The following is a 12976-nucleotide window of genomic DNA, read 5'->3' as shown; positions in this document are numbered from 1 at the left end:
AAATATAATTCAAATTTTTTTAGTAACTCATTGAGTTACACATTGAAATCATGATCGCCATGGAGGACATGCCACGTAACTCTACAAGCTTTGTGGCGATCCGACTCGGCGGGTTGGGTTTGCCACGTCGATTCGGCTTCAAGGGCCACGTCATGCCACCAAATAGCTCGGCCCTGCTCCAAAAAAGAATTGTATTATATTTTTGCAAAAGAGAAGCTTGCAATATTACATTTTACATATAAGTATACTTCCCTACTATAGAGACATAGTTAGCTCTCCAAGTAGCGTACTTCAAATACAACAAAAAAAATGAAGAGTAAGGGACTTAGACATTTGGCCCAATTTTGGGACAACAATTCTAGGAGATGGAAAACGATTGACCAACTGGCAACCCAATTTAATCTCAGTGGGACAGAAAGACTACTGGCCATCAAAGATGGCTCGAATGTAGACACTTCTATAAATAAAAAACAAGGATGTTTATTTCACTCTTATGGCCTCGCCAGATTGGTACGCTCCCCTTAACAAGCTGTGGGGGAAACAATGGCCGGAGTCAAGATGGCTGGCAATATCGACGTGATGTGCAGAGGCGACGATGTGCATAGGCAGGCTTTGAGGTATTTCTTTAATTTTCATGATTGGTGAGAAGGGCAAATTGACGTGCCGCTGGAGTGGTTATGGTAGCGCCTGATAAGGTTGACCTTGTTGAGGAGATGGTTCGAATCTGTATTGTCCTTTTGAAAGGGTATGATTCGTGAGATTAAAGAAAGGAACCTCACAGAGAATCTCCATATGTAATTGAATAAATGTGCGTAGCTGCCAGTAGTCTTAAGCGGGTACTGTCACAAAAAAAAAACTATAAAGTATTACAAGCTTTAATGTAAATATAAAAAAAACCCGTAAAGTATTACAAGCTTTAATGTAAATACCGGCAAAAGCTTCAAATTTTGACCTGACAACGGGGAACTTTCAAGTTTGCCCTTAATTTCTTTGGATAGGAAAAATGTTTTTTTCTAGCCCTCGGTGAGACCATGGGAACTTTGGAACTTACTAAGGGTGGGTTCAAACTGCATGGCAACAAATTCTACTTCCCTATGAGCCTTTCCCACCCCCGGTTCACACAGCTCGACAGTAGTATAGCTCTGGTAGTAACAACTAGTGAAAAGCTGTAAGCAAATCTACGATGCTCACGCTTGCTCGCGAGTTTCCACCGCTTTCATCTGTACGCGTGGATACATGCAAGCTTCTGCCAGGACAGCTTCTCACGTTCCAAGAGGGGAGGTCTCTAAAGGAATGGTGGACCCAGAAATTCATTCCATTTTTTGTAGCCAATGAAAATAGCCCATGTAAAGAGCTCTCCTCTACCGCCCCAGGACATTAATCAACACCTCTTTTTTTGGAGGGGACCTACGATCCAATATCGTTGTTGATTGTGGACCGTCCGATCCATTTGGAGGAAAAATATAGATTGGGCAGGGTTTGACCTCATGACCTCTCTGCCACGAAGCGGATATATTAGCAATGCGCACGGGTTTTGTAATGGAAGGAAAAAGGTAGCATTATATACAATAGTTTCGGCACGCCCGCAATCCTAGTTCTTGACGAGTTCACTTTGGGTTTACACCAAGTTCACATTTAGTTCACGTGCAAGGTCACAATTTCATGTTTGCCCGAAGTTACTTTCACATTCACGATCAACGGTTGTAACTTCACCGACAGGCGATGCAAATTTTCAACCGGCTTTATATTAAGGTGCTTGCAATACCATGAAGCAGCGATGACGTTGCAGCTGACGTGAGCAAATGACCTTCATGAAGCGTCGAGTGAAGACCATGTCCGATGAAGCAGCAGCCCAGATGGGAGGGAATTTGGAAATGCTGCCCGCTTTATAAAACCCTCATATCTCTGCGACTCAGGGCCATCATCATCTCTCTCTCTCTCTCTCTCTCTCTCTCTCTCTCTCACACACACACACACACACACACACACACACACACACACACACACAAAATCATGTAACAACCATCTCTGCTGATTCTCTATTTTGATTAGTATACTTCTTCTTTGCATCCGTTCTTACTTGTTTTTTTTCATTTGAATTTCTGCAGGGCTGTAAGTCTCCGACACATACCGGCTTCTTCTCTCTACGTCTCCAGACCCACCTGGTGGCTCGAAAGCCGGTTTCATTTCAGGTAAATGGTTCTTGAGAGAGAGAGAGAGAGAGAGAGAGAGAGAGAGAGAGAGAGAGAGAGAGAGAGAGAAGCAGCAGCAGCAGCAGCACGCCTCTGCGTGAGGCATGCCTATGTTTAGTCCTTGTTAATTTTCTGGTTTTAAGGATTCACAACAAACAATAAGGGGACATCACCTGCATGCATCGAATGTCCCTTTTTTGCCCCTGTTTGTGGGATGCTTCGTTGTAAAATGTACCTTTCCTGCCCAGTGAATCTTCTGCGGCTTAAGTGCACTATTGTCTTTATGGGTATAATACTCGGCTGAATTATGGGCACCAACATGGAAAGCAGTGCTCAAGAAAAACCTAGTTTTACTGCAACTCCCTTGCAAATTCTGGAATTCACCTTTGTAATATCTAAATTTTGAGGCGTAAAGGCATACAATGATTAGAGAAATTTAGTGTGAAACCTTCAACTATAATCAATTTGCCTCTAAAATTTCCATATATAGGTTTTCCAAGTTTTTAGAACAAAGTTCATTTCGAGTATTGGGAAGGATGTATGTTTGCTAATACAGAAGTGCTCTTTGTAAAATCAGTTTTGCAGAATATTATAATCCAAAAAGAAGTGAATTCGGGAACTTGCGAGTTGTCAATGATGACTTGGTCCAGGTAAACTTATTGAATGTTTCTCAATAGATGAAATGTTAGTTTAAATGCTCTGTGCTAACTTCGAGTCTGTTTTCTTGGTATAGCCACATTCAGGGTTTGGCACACATCCCCACAGAGATATGGAGATATTTACTTATGTTGTTGATGGAGAGCTCACCCACAAAGATAGGTACGAACTTGTATTATCATAGTTCAATTTTGACTTGCAGCATTACCATGTAACGTCAAGGCGGAGTTTGTAACGTTGGGCCAAAATGTCAATAAATGCAAAACAAGAAGAATTCATTGCCTGGAATGGATCAAATTTTGTGAGCCATAGCAAAAAATTAAGGGACGTTTCAGCACCATCTGAAACGTTGCAGGAGTTTCAAGGTTTCACCCCTGCCTAAACGTGTTTCATGGGGACCATGATTTAGAGATGGCTTTTGACTAGGTGCATGATTAGGACTTTCCATGCTATATCTAGTGTACTTGTCTTGCAATCTAATGGAGGGACGTGGGAGGTAAAGGGAGGGGGCATGTCCAGACTGCACATGAATATGAGCATGTGTCAAGCAATGGACCTCATTTTGGGGCATACTATGGGGGCCAAGCATCCACTACAAGAGTTGGCCTCCCTTCCCATTGGGGCTAGGCCTGCCATGGTACTAGACGTGTTCATTACAAATAAGCTTAGAAATCCAATTATAAATGACACACATAACATGGCCTATTAATAGGTATTGAACGTTTTAGGCCACGTACTCCTGATGTATGGTAACTCAAAAAAATTAAACTTGAAATGGGTCAATCACCTCGTGATATATACGAATAGATTCCAGTATGCTTGCTCACACTGTGAGTGCTGTTATTTGGGGATTTTAGAAACCAGTCTTTGCATCAGGAGGGGATAAGGTTTGGGCAACCTTTTGTGTATAGAGCATTCTCTTGTATGACTCAAGCCTATCAGTTAGCATGAGATGCTGAGATAACAAGTCAGCCACACAATTTGGAAGAAGATTGGATTGGAGTGGATATATAATTTATGTGTATATACATGTTGGAACTGCTATCTGATTGCTTATATGAATTTTTCAGAATGAACATTTTTCAAATTGGTACTAGTGTCCTTCAAAGGACTGTTAGTGACTGACTAGGTACCTTTTTCTCTATGAGATACAGTATGGGAGCTAATGAATCTTTGGGGAGGGGAGGTGTACAATACATGAGTGCAGGCCTTGGCGTCACGCACTCTGAGATGAATAACGGTGATAAATTGTAAGTTTTCTCACACCTGTACTCTTGTCCTTTCCTCTTTTGAGTCCTTTGTTAATTTTTCTCTTTCAGCTTGTCCATATGGTAAATGTGGCCATGCCGAGTAGTTTTTTCTGCACAGAGAAACTGTGAAAACATTTTGTTGCAACTCTGACTTGAGTATTTTTGTCTGTCTGCGCATGCACAGGCTTCGCTTCCTGCAGATATGGATAAAGCCAGATCGAAAGCATTACAAGCCCAACTATGGATCTAGAGTTTTCATGTAATTTTTCTCAATTCTTTCATCTGCATTGCTTATGAGATGTGATGTGTATGCCTTTTGATTTCAAATAAATTATGAATATATATGTCTGTTTGTTCAACTTGACTATTGGATGTAAGGCAATGCATAAGCTTATTCTTTACGGGTTCCGATGAAAGATTTCTTGATTTAGGCCAAAGAAGCACAGATTCAAATGCTTCTTGTCATATATAGGAGTGTTTCAAGACTATGCAAAGGAGTATGAAGGTGTTATGTGACACATTTAACTGACTATAAATTCTTTTGCTTGTTTCTTTCATGATGAGGCTGATATCGTATGACTTAATTGCATTATCCTTGCTGACTGAGTCCTTGATTTGCTAAGTCATGACAGAAACTCAATACGCTGAACTTTGTGTTGACGCATGCTCATGTGTGTGCGCATGTGGTGTCTGTTGTGTTGGGAGCAGTTCTACACCCATGGGCACTGATGACGCTAGTGGGGATGTTGCAGTTAGTCAATATTATGCATGATGAAGTTGATGGTTATATTGTTTTATGGGTGACTACCATGAATATAGTTGCACTTTCTTTATTTGGGCTCTTCTTGGGCTCTATAGTTACACCCCATGTGGCTGTTGCAAAAGTGGAAAGGAGTGAGGTTTTATTAACATATTAATATCAATATAATTTTGTACTGCGTGGCCTTCTAAGAAAATCATTAGTATGCTGACACATAAATATTCTGCAGGAGGGAAGATCGACATAACAAGCTACACCATGTCGTTACTAGCTATGAAAACTACAACAACACAGAGAAGGACGAAGGAGTTGGTATTATACCCATCCACCAGGATGCAAATATTTTTATCTCAGAACTAGATGCGGATTTTACACACGAGTTTGTTTTGCAAAGGCGACGACAGCTATACCTTGTGTGCATAGAAGGCTCACTTCGTGTGAATAAGACTGTGGACATGGATGCAAGAGATGCTCTAGAGGTAAAATTTGCAAGAGTTTGTTTGATCTATTTTTCTCTCTCACATTGTTGGGTTTGATCTTTGACACCTGAATCGTCACCAGGTCTTTTGTACAGATCTGATATGAGTACTAGCTATAACTTTCGTTCTAATACTTTCGCCTGGCTCCTCTGATTCCTAATGGCTTCAATAAAAATAAATTTACTACCTTACACTAACATGGTGCAAGGAAACTAAACGCTAAAGGAAAGGTAAGGAATAAAAAATGGATACTCGACCACTTCTTTACATGGAGATGAAAAGAGGAATAAAAAATGGATACTCGACCACTTCTTTACATGGAGATGAAAAGAGGAATAAAAATTGGATACTCGACCACTTCTTTACATGGAGATGAAAAGTCTTTTGATGACCCTTTTCCAAGGGGCTTTTCATTTCCTAAACTCACCCTTCACGTACGCATTTGAGATATTCTGAAAGGACTTTTATTTTAATGACATTTGGGCCCTACGGCTCCGCCGTTGAAAATTCATTAATAAGCTAGATTCCAATAGACTAAGGTCTAGCTATAAGAAAGTTTAAAGGATAGGATGAAAGGAATGAAAACTAGTACACACCATTAATAAGCTAGTACACACCACTAAAAGTCTAATGAAGCTATAGGAAAGTTTAAAGGATAGGATGGGAGGGAAGAAAATGAAAATGCAGCTAGTAGACACCTATAGCTAATGTATGACTTTTAACCTTCCAATCATCTCTCTCTTTCATTTTCCATTTTCTAAGGTTCTTTCACCCGTCAATTTAATCTTGTTCAATTTCAATTATTTTTTTCATTTTTATGAATTGGGGTGGCCTATAGTTACAACTTCAAAAGCTATTTGCGTAGGTTGTTGGAGATAACAAGGATGATCTGCCGTTGGAGCTCACAGCGACCGGACAGGATGGGGGGCATTTTATTCTTTTGGAAATGGCAAAGTCATGATTGCTTGCCAATGTATTGGCAAAGAATCATTTCTGCTGATTTTGTATAACAATATTTTGTTCTTTGTTCTGTAAAGTGCATTCTTGACGTATGAAGGCATTGTCGGTGACTGTTTGTTAGGATGCTAGTTAGATGTATATGTCATTGGAACTCAAGCATATGTTGTACAAGCCCTTTTGTTTCTCTTTGAAGATCAGCAGTCATTTGCAAGGAGATTGACTTTCCAATTGAATGTATCAATTAACATGGGTTTATAGAAGGCCTTGCAACAAAAGTAGGTATCATGAGCGGCATCCGATTTTGTGGGCATGTGTCCGAGCTTATGATATGTGACCAGTATGGTTTGAAAAGTAAACTCAGACACAAAGCGAATGTTGTGCTTGACCAATTGGGATGTTGTGATCATGGAGAGATATGCCCTCTTCATTTATTTATTTTGGGTGTGCCATGCAAGGCTTGCGCAATGTGTCTATTTTACGGAATGAGTGCGTGACTACCAATTATGCTGGTAACTCTTAAACAGTAAGGCTGATCTCTTGCAAGCCATATATTGAAGTAGTTGATAAAACACCCAAGTGGTTGTTTAGATAGGAAAGGTTGAGCACAGAGCAAACAAATGTTATAAGATATTTCCAAGCTATGAAGTGATGAAGCAATTTTTTTTCCTTGGGGTTTATTGTTAAGAGTTGCATTAAGTGTTAGAAATTGAGACTTCCCGGACACAAAGGTAAAAAGAGCTCAATCCACTTGACTATTTTCAACTTCCTACATCTTAGGGAAAGCCACTCGATGTGCATGGCTATTGCTCAAGAAAATACTTCCTAAATTCTTTACCTAACTTCGCATCCAACACACCATTTATCTTAGACTAGAGGGAGTTAGGAACTCTTTGCTTCACCCAACTTGCCCTGACCCCCTTTATATATCTGGTTCGGCTATCCTTGGCCTTATACTACTCTCCCCTTGGAGAAGTTTTTGTCGTTGGAAACAAAAGTGGTGTTTTTCTTCAGAGAACACTAATGTTTTTCCAAGTGACGCCTTTCTCAAGTCTATCTTTCTACTTAACTAATGCTTGACAATGCACATGATAACGAGTTCGTAAATCATGGTAGTCAAGAATGCGTTCGGGTTTATTTGGCTAGGTTGGTGATTCAACTAAATCGATAGAATTTGATGACCGATTACATTGTTATTCCTATGTAAGCGTTTATGTAAACGACTTACATGAAAAACTGGATGATTGCAAGAGTATGCAAGTAGAGAAAGTTTGTAAGTCATATCACAAACACGCTTGAATATCTTAAATGGATCATAATATCTAGGGGGGAACTTAGGTGTAGACCGAGTTTTAAAACTTTCTAAATGTTTAAATGGATCATAATATCTAGGGGGGAACTTAGGTGTAGACCGAGTTTTTAAACTTTCTAAATGTTCTGAAACACGTAAAAATACCTCTTCTCCTTTTGTGAAGGTTACTTGTCAACATTTTTTATCAACATACTTCTTGTTTCGATCTTGTACTTGTAGAACATTTTGATGAGTAATTTTCAGCATGTCTAATAATCTTGGATAAAGTCTCTGACTTGTTGAATTTTCTTAGTAGGCAATCTGGTGATTGAAGTTGAAAGCCATACACAAGCATGAAAGGACTAAAGCGTGTTGTAACATGCTTAGTACTATTATTAAAAAAACTCCAAAATAGTGAGATAATTTTCTCAATCAGATTTTTCTTGCTAACGTATACTCGTAGCATATCCCCTAGTACTTGATTAACTCATATGGATTATCTGCGTTACTGTTATTGAGTTGAGACAGCCCTCTAAAAGTGACCGTTAAACTTGAGATCACGATCACTCACAATTTTGTTGGGAGATCCATATAATTGATATAGATTGTCCACAAAGAGCTTAGTTAGACGTGGAGTTTCAATAGTTTACTTAGTTGGAATAAACTTACAAAGTTAATCGGTCTATAATCACCCATATCGAATCATGTCCGCGTATGGTGGTTGGTAGGCCTACTATGAAATCCATTGAGATACTCTCATTTTCCATTGGGAATCTCCAATGGATGCAAGAGACCCTCTGTCCTTCAAGTGCTTTGCTTTATTAATTTGACATTTTTAGCGATGCAAGACATAGTTTTGAACATAGCATGAAAGTAGTTGGTGCATTGGTTAAGAAAAAATGCATAATAAAAAACTCATAATGTCCAAATCTTGTTTGAAAAACAATTTTAGATATATAAGCAAGCCGAATACGCACTTGGTGATATCATGACCACAAATCTATTCTGGTAAAAATATAGGTATATATGAGATTTTCAAACAACTCATCCAATTGTGTGGTAGCGAATCCTTTTTTTAACCATAATCGTATTCAAACCTCGGTAATCAATGTACATGCACATACTACCGTCTCTTTTCTTCACCAATAAAATGGAAGATACCCATGATGAAGAGCTAGATTGAATAAATTATTTTATTGAGATAGTCAACAAGCTAATTTTCCATCTCAATAGCCTCAGAATGGACTCATTCTATAGGGCGTTTACTAATGGGATTACTATCTGCAATCGCATCTATGTCGTGCTCGACAAGACAAGTCGATGAAAAGGTAAATATTTTTGAAAATATGTCTTTGTATTTCGTTAAACGTTTCTTTAATTAACTAGCAGCATTTGCTTGTTGTGTGATGATAGAGAAGTAGCAAGAGAAGGAAGACAAGACGAAGCATATTGCATTGAGGAATCATCTACCATACTTGAAGTATTACCAACATTGGATTAAAAATGACACAAGTAGTAAAAAAAGAGTTCTTCAATTTCATTTCTAAAGAGAGCTTCATATGCTCGGCTGTACAAATAAGTGGTCAAGAAGGCACATCCGTTTTTTCCAACAACAGCACATGCACACCATTGGTGGATTCAATCATTAAACTATTATGCTCATAGCTACAACGCAATGAGGGCCCAACCCATGCAGCCACTCCATACTTAAGACCACGTCTGCTCTATCCATATTCATGATTTGAAAATCCAAGGCCGTTTGATACCCCCGAATCTCAAGTGGTATCCCCTTTACCTGTGTATCCCACGCTTCAACATCATGGACATTTATCATAGCTACCTTGTAGCGGTCGGTACTAGAGGTTTGTTGTAGATTGAGATGTTTCACCAAGTTATCTATTAGGATTCTCACCTTGTGATCCTCGATAGACCCATGCATTCTCATAAGCTCATGTGTGATTGCCACATAGTGGCCATAATACAACACTCGTGCATCACTTCAGTGTGTGTGTTACTTCCACCTTATAGTAGTTAGAAGAGGACTTTAAAGGAAGAAATTGCACCATGTGTAAAACCTTCTCCTTACCTTGGTGTTTGGTCATTTCAACATATGGGCGTCCACCTAACCGGACACCACATTTTTTCTGCACTCAACTCAACTTCATGTCCGCGTGGTGCCACGAACACTCCCGCGCGCGTCAAGCTGGACGTGAGCTCAGGCCGTTTTCTGGACGAGCCCATCAACGAGCTGCCAAAGGGACTCAAGTCAGTGGACGCAAGCCTCCCAGCATGCGAGCTCCAAGTTGCGGGCCCTTGGCCTCTAGGTGAAGGTGTTCATCTTGAGTATCCCGGGCAACCCCATAACACTTGGTATTAGCTATACCATATGTAAATCCTGATTCTAGAGTGGCAGATCTATTCCATGAATGTTATTCTTTCATGATATTTATAAAGGCCCATGTGAGCCTGGCCACTGGCCATTTAGAAAGCCCTAAGTTTAAAAGATAATAACCTTAGTATAAAAAGGAGGCTTATCTTTTGGAGAACAAGGGAGCTATGTGTACTTATGTTCAAGCGGCCAAGCAATTTATATTTGTAAACCACTTTTTCTCACGATTCGGTAATCCATTTTTGATTCCAAAACTTGCATTGTGTTCCTCTCCTTTTGTTCTTTCATTCAAGTGTAAGCATTCCAAGCTCTTTCGTGGTTTGTGACTTCACATTTGTGAGACTAATCTTCGATTTTGTGTGTTTAAATCATTATTTTTGACATTTTGACCATTGAAGAATATTAGTAGACCTTAGGGCGACCTGTTTGGGATGTTTTTGTTGTAGTTTCTGTGACCAGGTATATGATGGATTGTGATTTTGATACCTTTTCAGATTGTAACCAGACTTTATGGACATGTTCCCTTAGACCTAATATAGCTTCTCTTTAAATAGCGTGATGATCGAGAGCGGTGAGAAAGAATATTGGCAATATTTTCAATCTGTGAGTTGGTGATTTACGTTTTGAGTTGATATGTTTGCTTGTTAGGTTCACTCCTTGAGATTGACAACCTCGAGAGTCTTTGTGCCCCATTCAAGTCACTACCCTGAGTAATGACATGAGTATGTTAATTCCAGAAAACTATGCTATAGACATCCGTCGAGGTTTTCCCACTAACATTGGCGCCATTTTCAGGAAATGATCCTTAGGTGGTGAGTGACCTAGTGTATATTTTGAGTTTCTTTGTCTAGAGATTACTCTTTTTGTTCCATTTACACTAGCAGTAAAGTAGCTAAATGTGGGTTTAGTACTTGATAGAATCTAGAAGTCGGGAACTTGCTAGATCTATTCTCGAGAGATAAAGAGAGTTGCGAGTGAGATAACCAAAATCATTTCATGCTTCAATTTTCTCACCACTTTCAGAGTGTTATTCGGTTATTTTCTATGACTTTAATTTGCAATGTTTTATTCCTTTTTGTTTCAAGTTTTAATCTAGCAAATAGGAGTAGGGTAAGTAGAAACCATCACTATCAAATTGGGCTGAGAAGATCATAGTAAAAAGGACTGAAAACTATAATTTGGATGAAAAGACCATAACTCAAAAATATTGAAAATTTGGTGGTGGAGACCTAAAAGCTGACCTAAAACCAAAAAGCTAGTGCTCAAGGGCCTTAGAGAACTCATCAGAAGTAAATTGGAAATTTAGAGCAGAATCTATGGCGAAACATGGATCTTGATCCATGTATCCTAGAGGCCATTTTCATATAAAAAAAGTTGTCAGTGACTGTATCACTAGAACATTGCACTGAGAAAGTTTCATTGCACAAAAATTTCAAAAATCACATCAAAATTGATTGATAGAGCCAAAACCCTAGAAACAAGAATTTCATACGTAAAATAAGATTCTGCAATTGGGTTTTGATGTTCAAATGAGATTTTGAGATCCAAATCACAAAAGACCAAGTGGATCGGTTAGAGAAAATTAGCTTTTGGCAACTATAAAAATTGCAGATTCATCTGTGGTGCAACATGGATCACAATCCATGTACTCCTGAGACAGAACTGAGACCAATTGGCAAACACTAACTCAATCTATTGAAACCAAAGTTTGGAATCAAATTGAGCTCAACAAGACACTCAAAAGAAGGAAATTGTGAGAAAACTCTCAAACTTAGTATGTTTGACCAAAATTTGGGAGTTTTTTCACTTTTTTTGATCCAAATCAAAAAGGATTTTGGGAATAACTTTTAGATAATAGAGACAACAAGCTAACAAAGTTTCATGTCAAAAGGATGTGGAACATGGATCACAATCCATGTACCTGATCTAAGATTTTGACTGAAAATTGAACAGTGAGTAGCTAAGAGTCGTGGAATCATATTTTCCAAACTCAAATTTGCAAAAAGAGCTGAAAAAAGTGACCAAAAGAGCCTAAAACACAAGATAGCCAAAATCCGCTCAAATAAACTTAGAATTTCACTCTTGGCTGACTTTTTCTTGTCCAAATTAAAAAAGATTTTGGGAATAGATTAGAAATAGCTTCATTCAAGTGGTTCAATTTTAGGATCAAAAGCTCTTCAAACATGGATCATGATCCATGTACCTTTTCCAAAAAAATTGAGCCAGAATCTAGCCACTTTAATCTAAATGCTATTTATGGCCTAATCCCAAAGTTTCATCTCATTTGAACATCAAAACCCAAGTCAAAATCCCAATATTTTCCAAGTACTCTAAGAAAATGTAAAAATTGACATAATTTTCAATCCAGAGGTCCAAACCCAAAAAGTTTGATGTTATGGCATCTAGTAATCATGTTGATCCTAATGGTACCAAGAAAACTCAATTTGACTTTCAAACATGAATCAAGATCCATGTCCCTATGGTGACAGCTTGACTTGAAATTTTTTCAGAATGTAGTGCATATACAAGGAAACATATCCCCAAGTCCAATTTTGAAAAAAAATGAGTAAATTTGCGTTAAAAGGCATCAAAACAAAAGACAGACTCAAAACCGCAGAGCAAACCTAGGATTTGGTATTTGACCTCCCAAAACAATTTTAAATTCAAAAAGATTTGAGATATAGCTTGTAGACATAGAGTGTAACAAGCTCTCTAGATGTCGTGGAACATGGATTGTGATCCATGTCCCCCAACCTCAAAAATTGGTGAAAATTGGTATAGAGACTATAGATGACCTTGTCTAGCTACTGTCAAAATTTGAAGTCAAAATTTGACAAGGGGTCATGGATCGTGATCCGTATACCTCTTCATAGTGGGGGTATCCGACTTGATGAGCATGTAGATATACTTGAGTACATTTTATCTCTTAAGTACGAGCTAAAAATACCCTCTAGAGACCAAGATACAAGCAAAAGTTCTTGTGTCCTTATCTTGAGACTAT

The 12976-nt window shown here is 38.6% G+C and overlaps 1 protein-coding gene across 2 annotated transcripts; it reads left to right on the top strand.

The window, feature by feature from the left end:
* The first annotated feature begins 1749 nt into the window (after positions 1 to 1749).
* On the top strand, positions 1750 to 6512 carry LOC147423117 (uncharacterized). Of its 2 annotated transcripts, XM_086502083.1 has the most exons (8): positions 1750 to 2015; positions 2109 to 2192; positions 2770 to 2842; positions 2926 to 3011; positions 4004 to 4099; positions 4284 to 4358; positions 5089 to 5338; positions 6204 to 6512. In XM_086502083.1, the coding sequence occupies exons 1-8, from the start codon at positions 1840 to 1842 to the stop codon at positions 6297 to 6299; spliced, it is 936 nt and encodes a 311-aa protein (XP_086358209.1). In that variant the 5' UTR covers positions 1750 to 1839; the 3' UTR covers positions 6300 to 6512. The 2 variants fall into 2 exon arrangements, with proteins under 2 accessions (XP_086358209.1, XP_086358210.1); XM_086502084.1 differs by having other exon boundaries at positions 1750 to 2192.
* The last annotated feature ends 6464 nt before the right edge of the window (positions 6513 to 12976 follow it).

Source organism: Adiantum capillus-veneris, chromosome 26 (genome assembly GCF_014529385.1).
Source record: "Adiantum capillus-veneris isolate H3 chromosome 26, ASM1452938v2, whole genome shotgun sequence".
NCBI classification, from domain to species: Eukaryota; Viridiplantae; Streptophyta; class Polypodiopsida; order Polypodiales; family Pteridaceae; genus Adiantum; species Adiantum capillus-veneris.
This window is presented reverse-complemented; position numbering and strand designations above follow the sequence as displayed.

Coding starts and splice junctions, on each gene's coding strand:
- LOC147423117 (XM_086502083.1), top strand. CDS start 1,840: ATGAAGCAGCAGCCCAGATGGGAGGGAATTTGGAAATGCTGCCCGCTT. Junction 2,843..2,925: donor TCAATGATGACTTGGTCCAG/GTAAACTTATTG, acceptor TTCTTGGTATAG/CCACATTCAGGGTTTGGCAC. Junction 5,339..6,203: donor ATGCAAGAGATGCTCTAGAG/GTAAAATTTGCA, acceptor CTATTTGCGTAG/GTTGTTGGAGATAACAAGGA.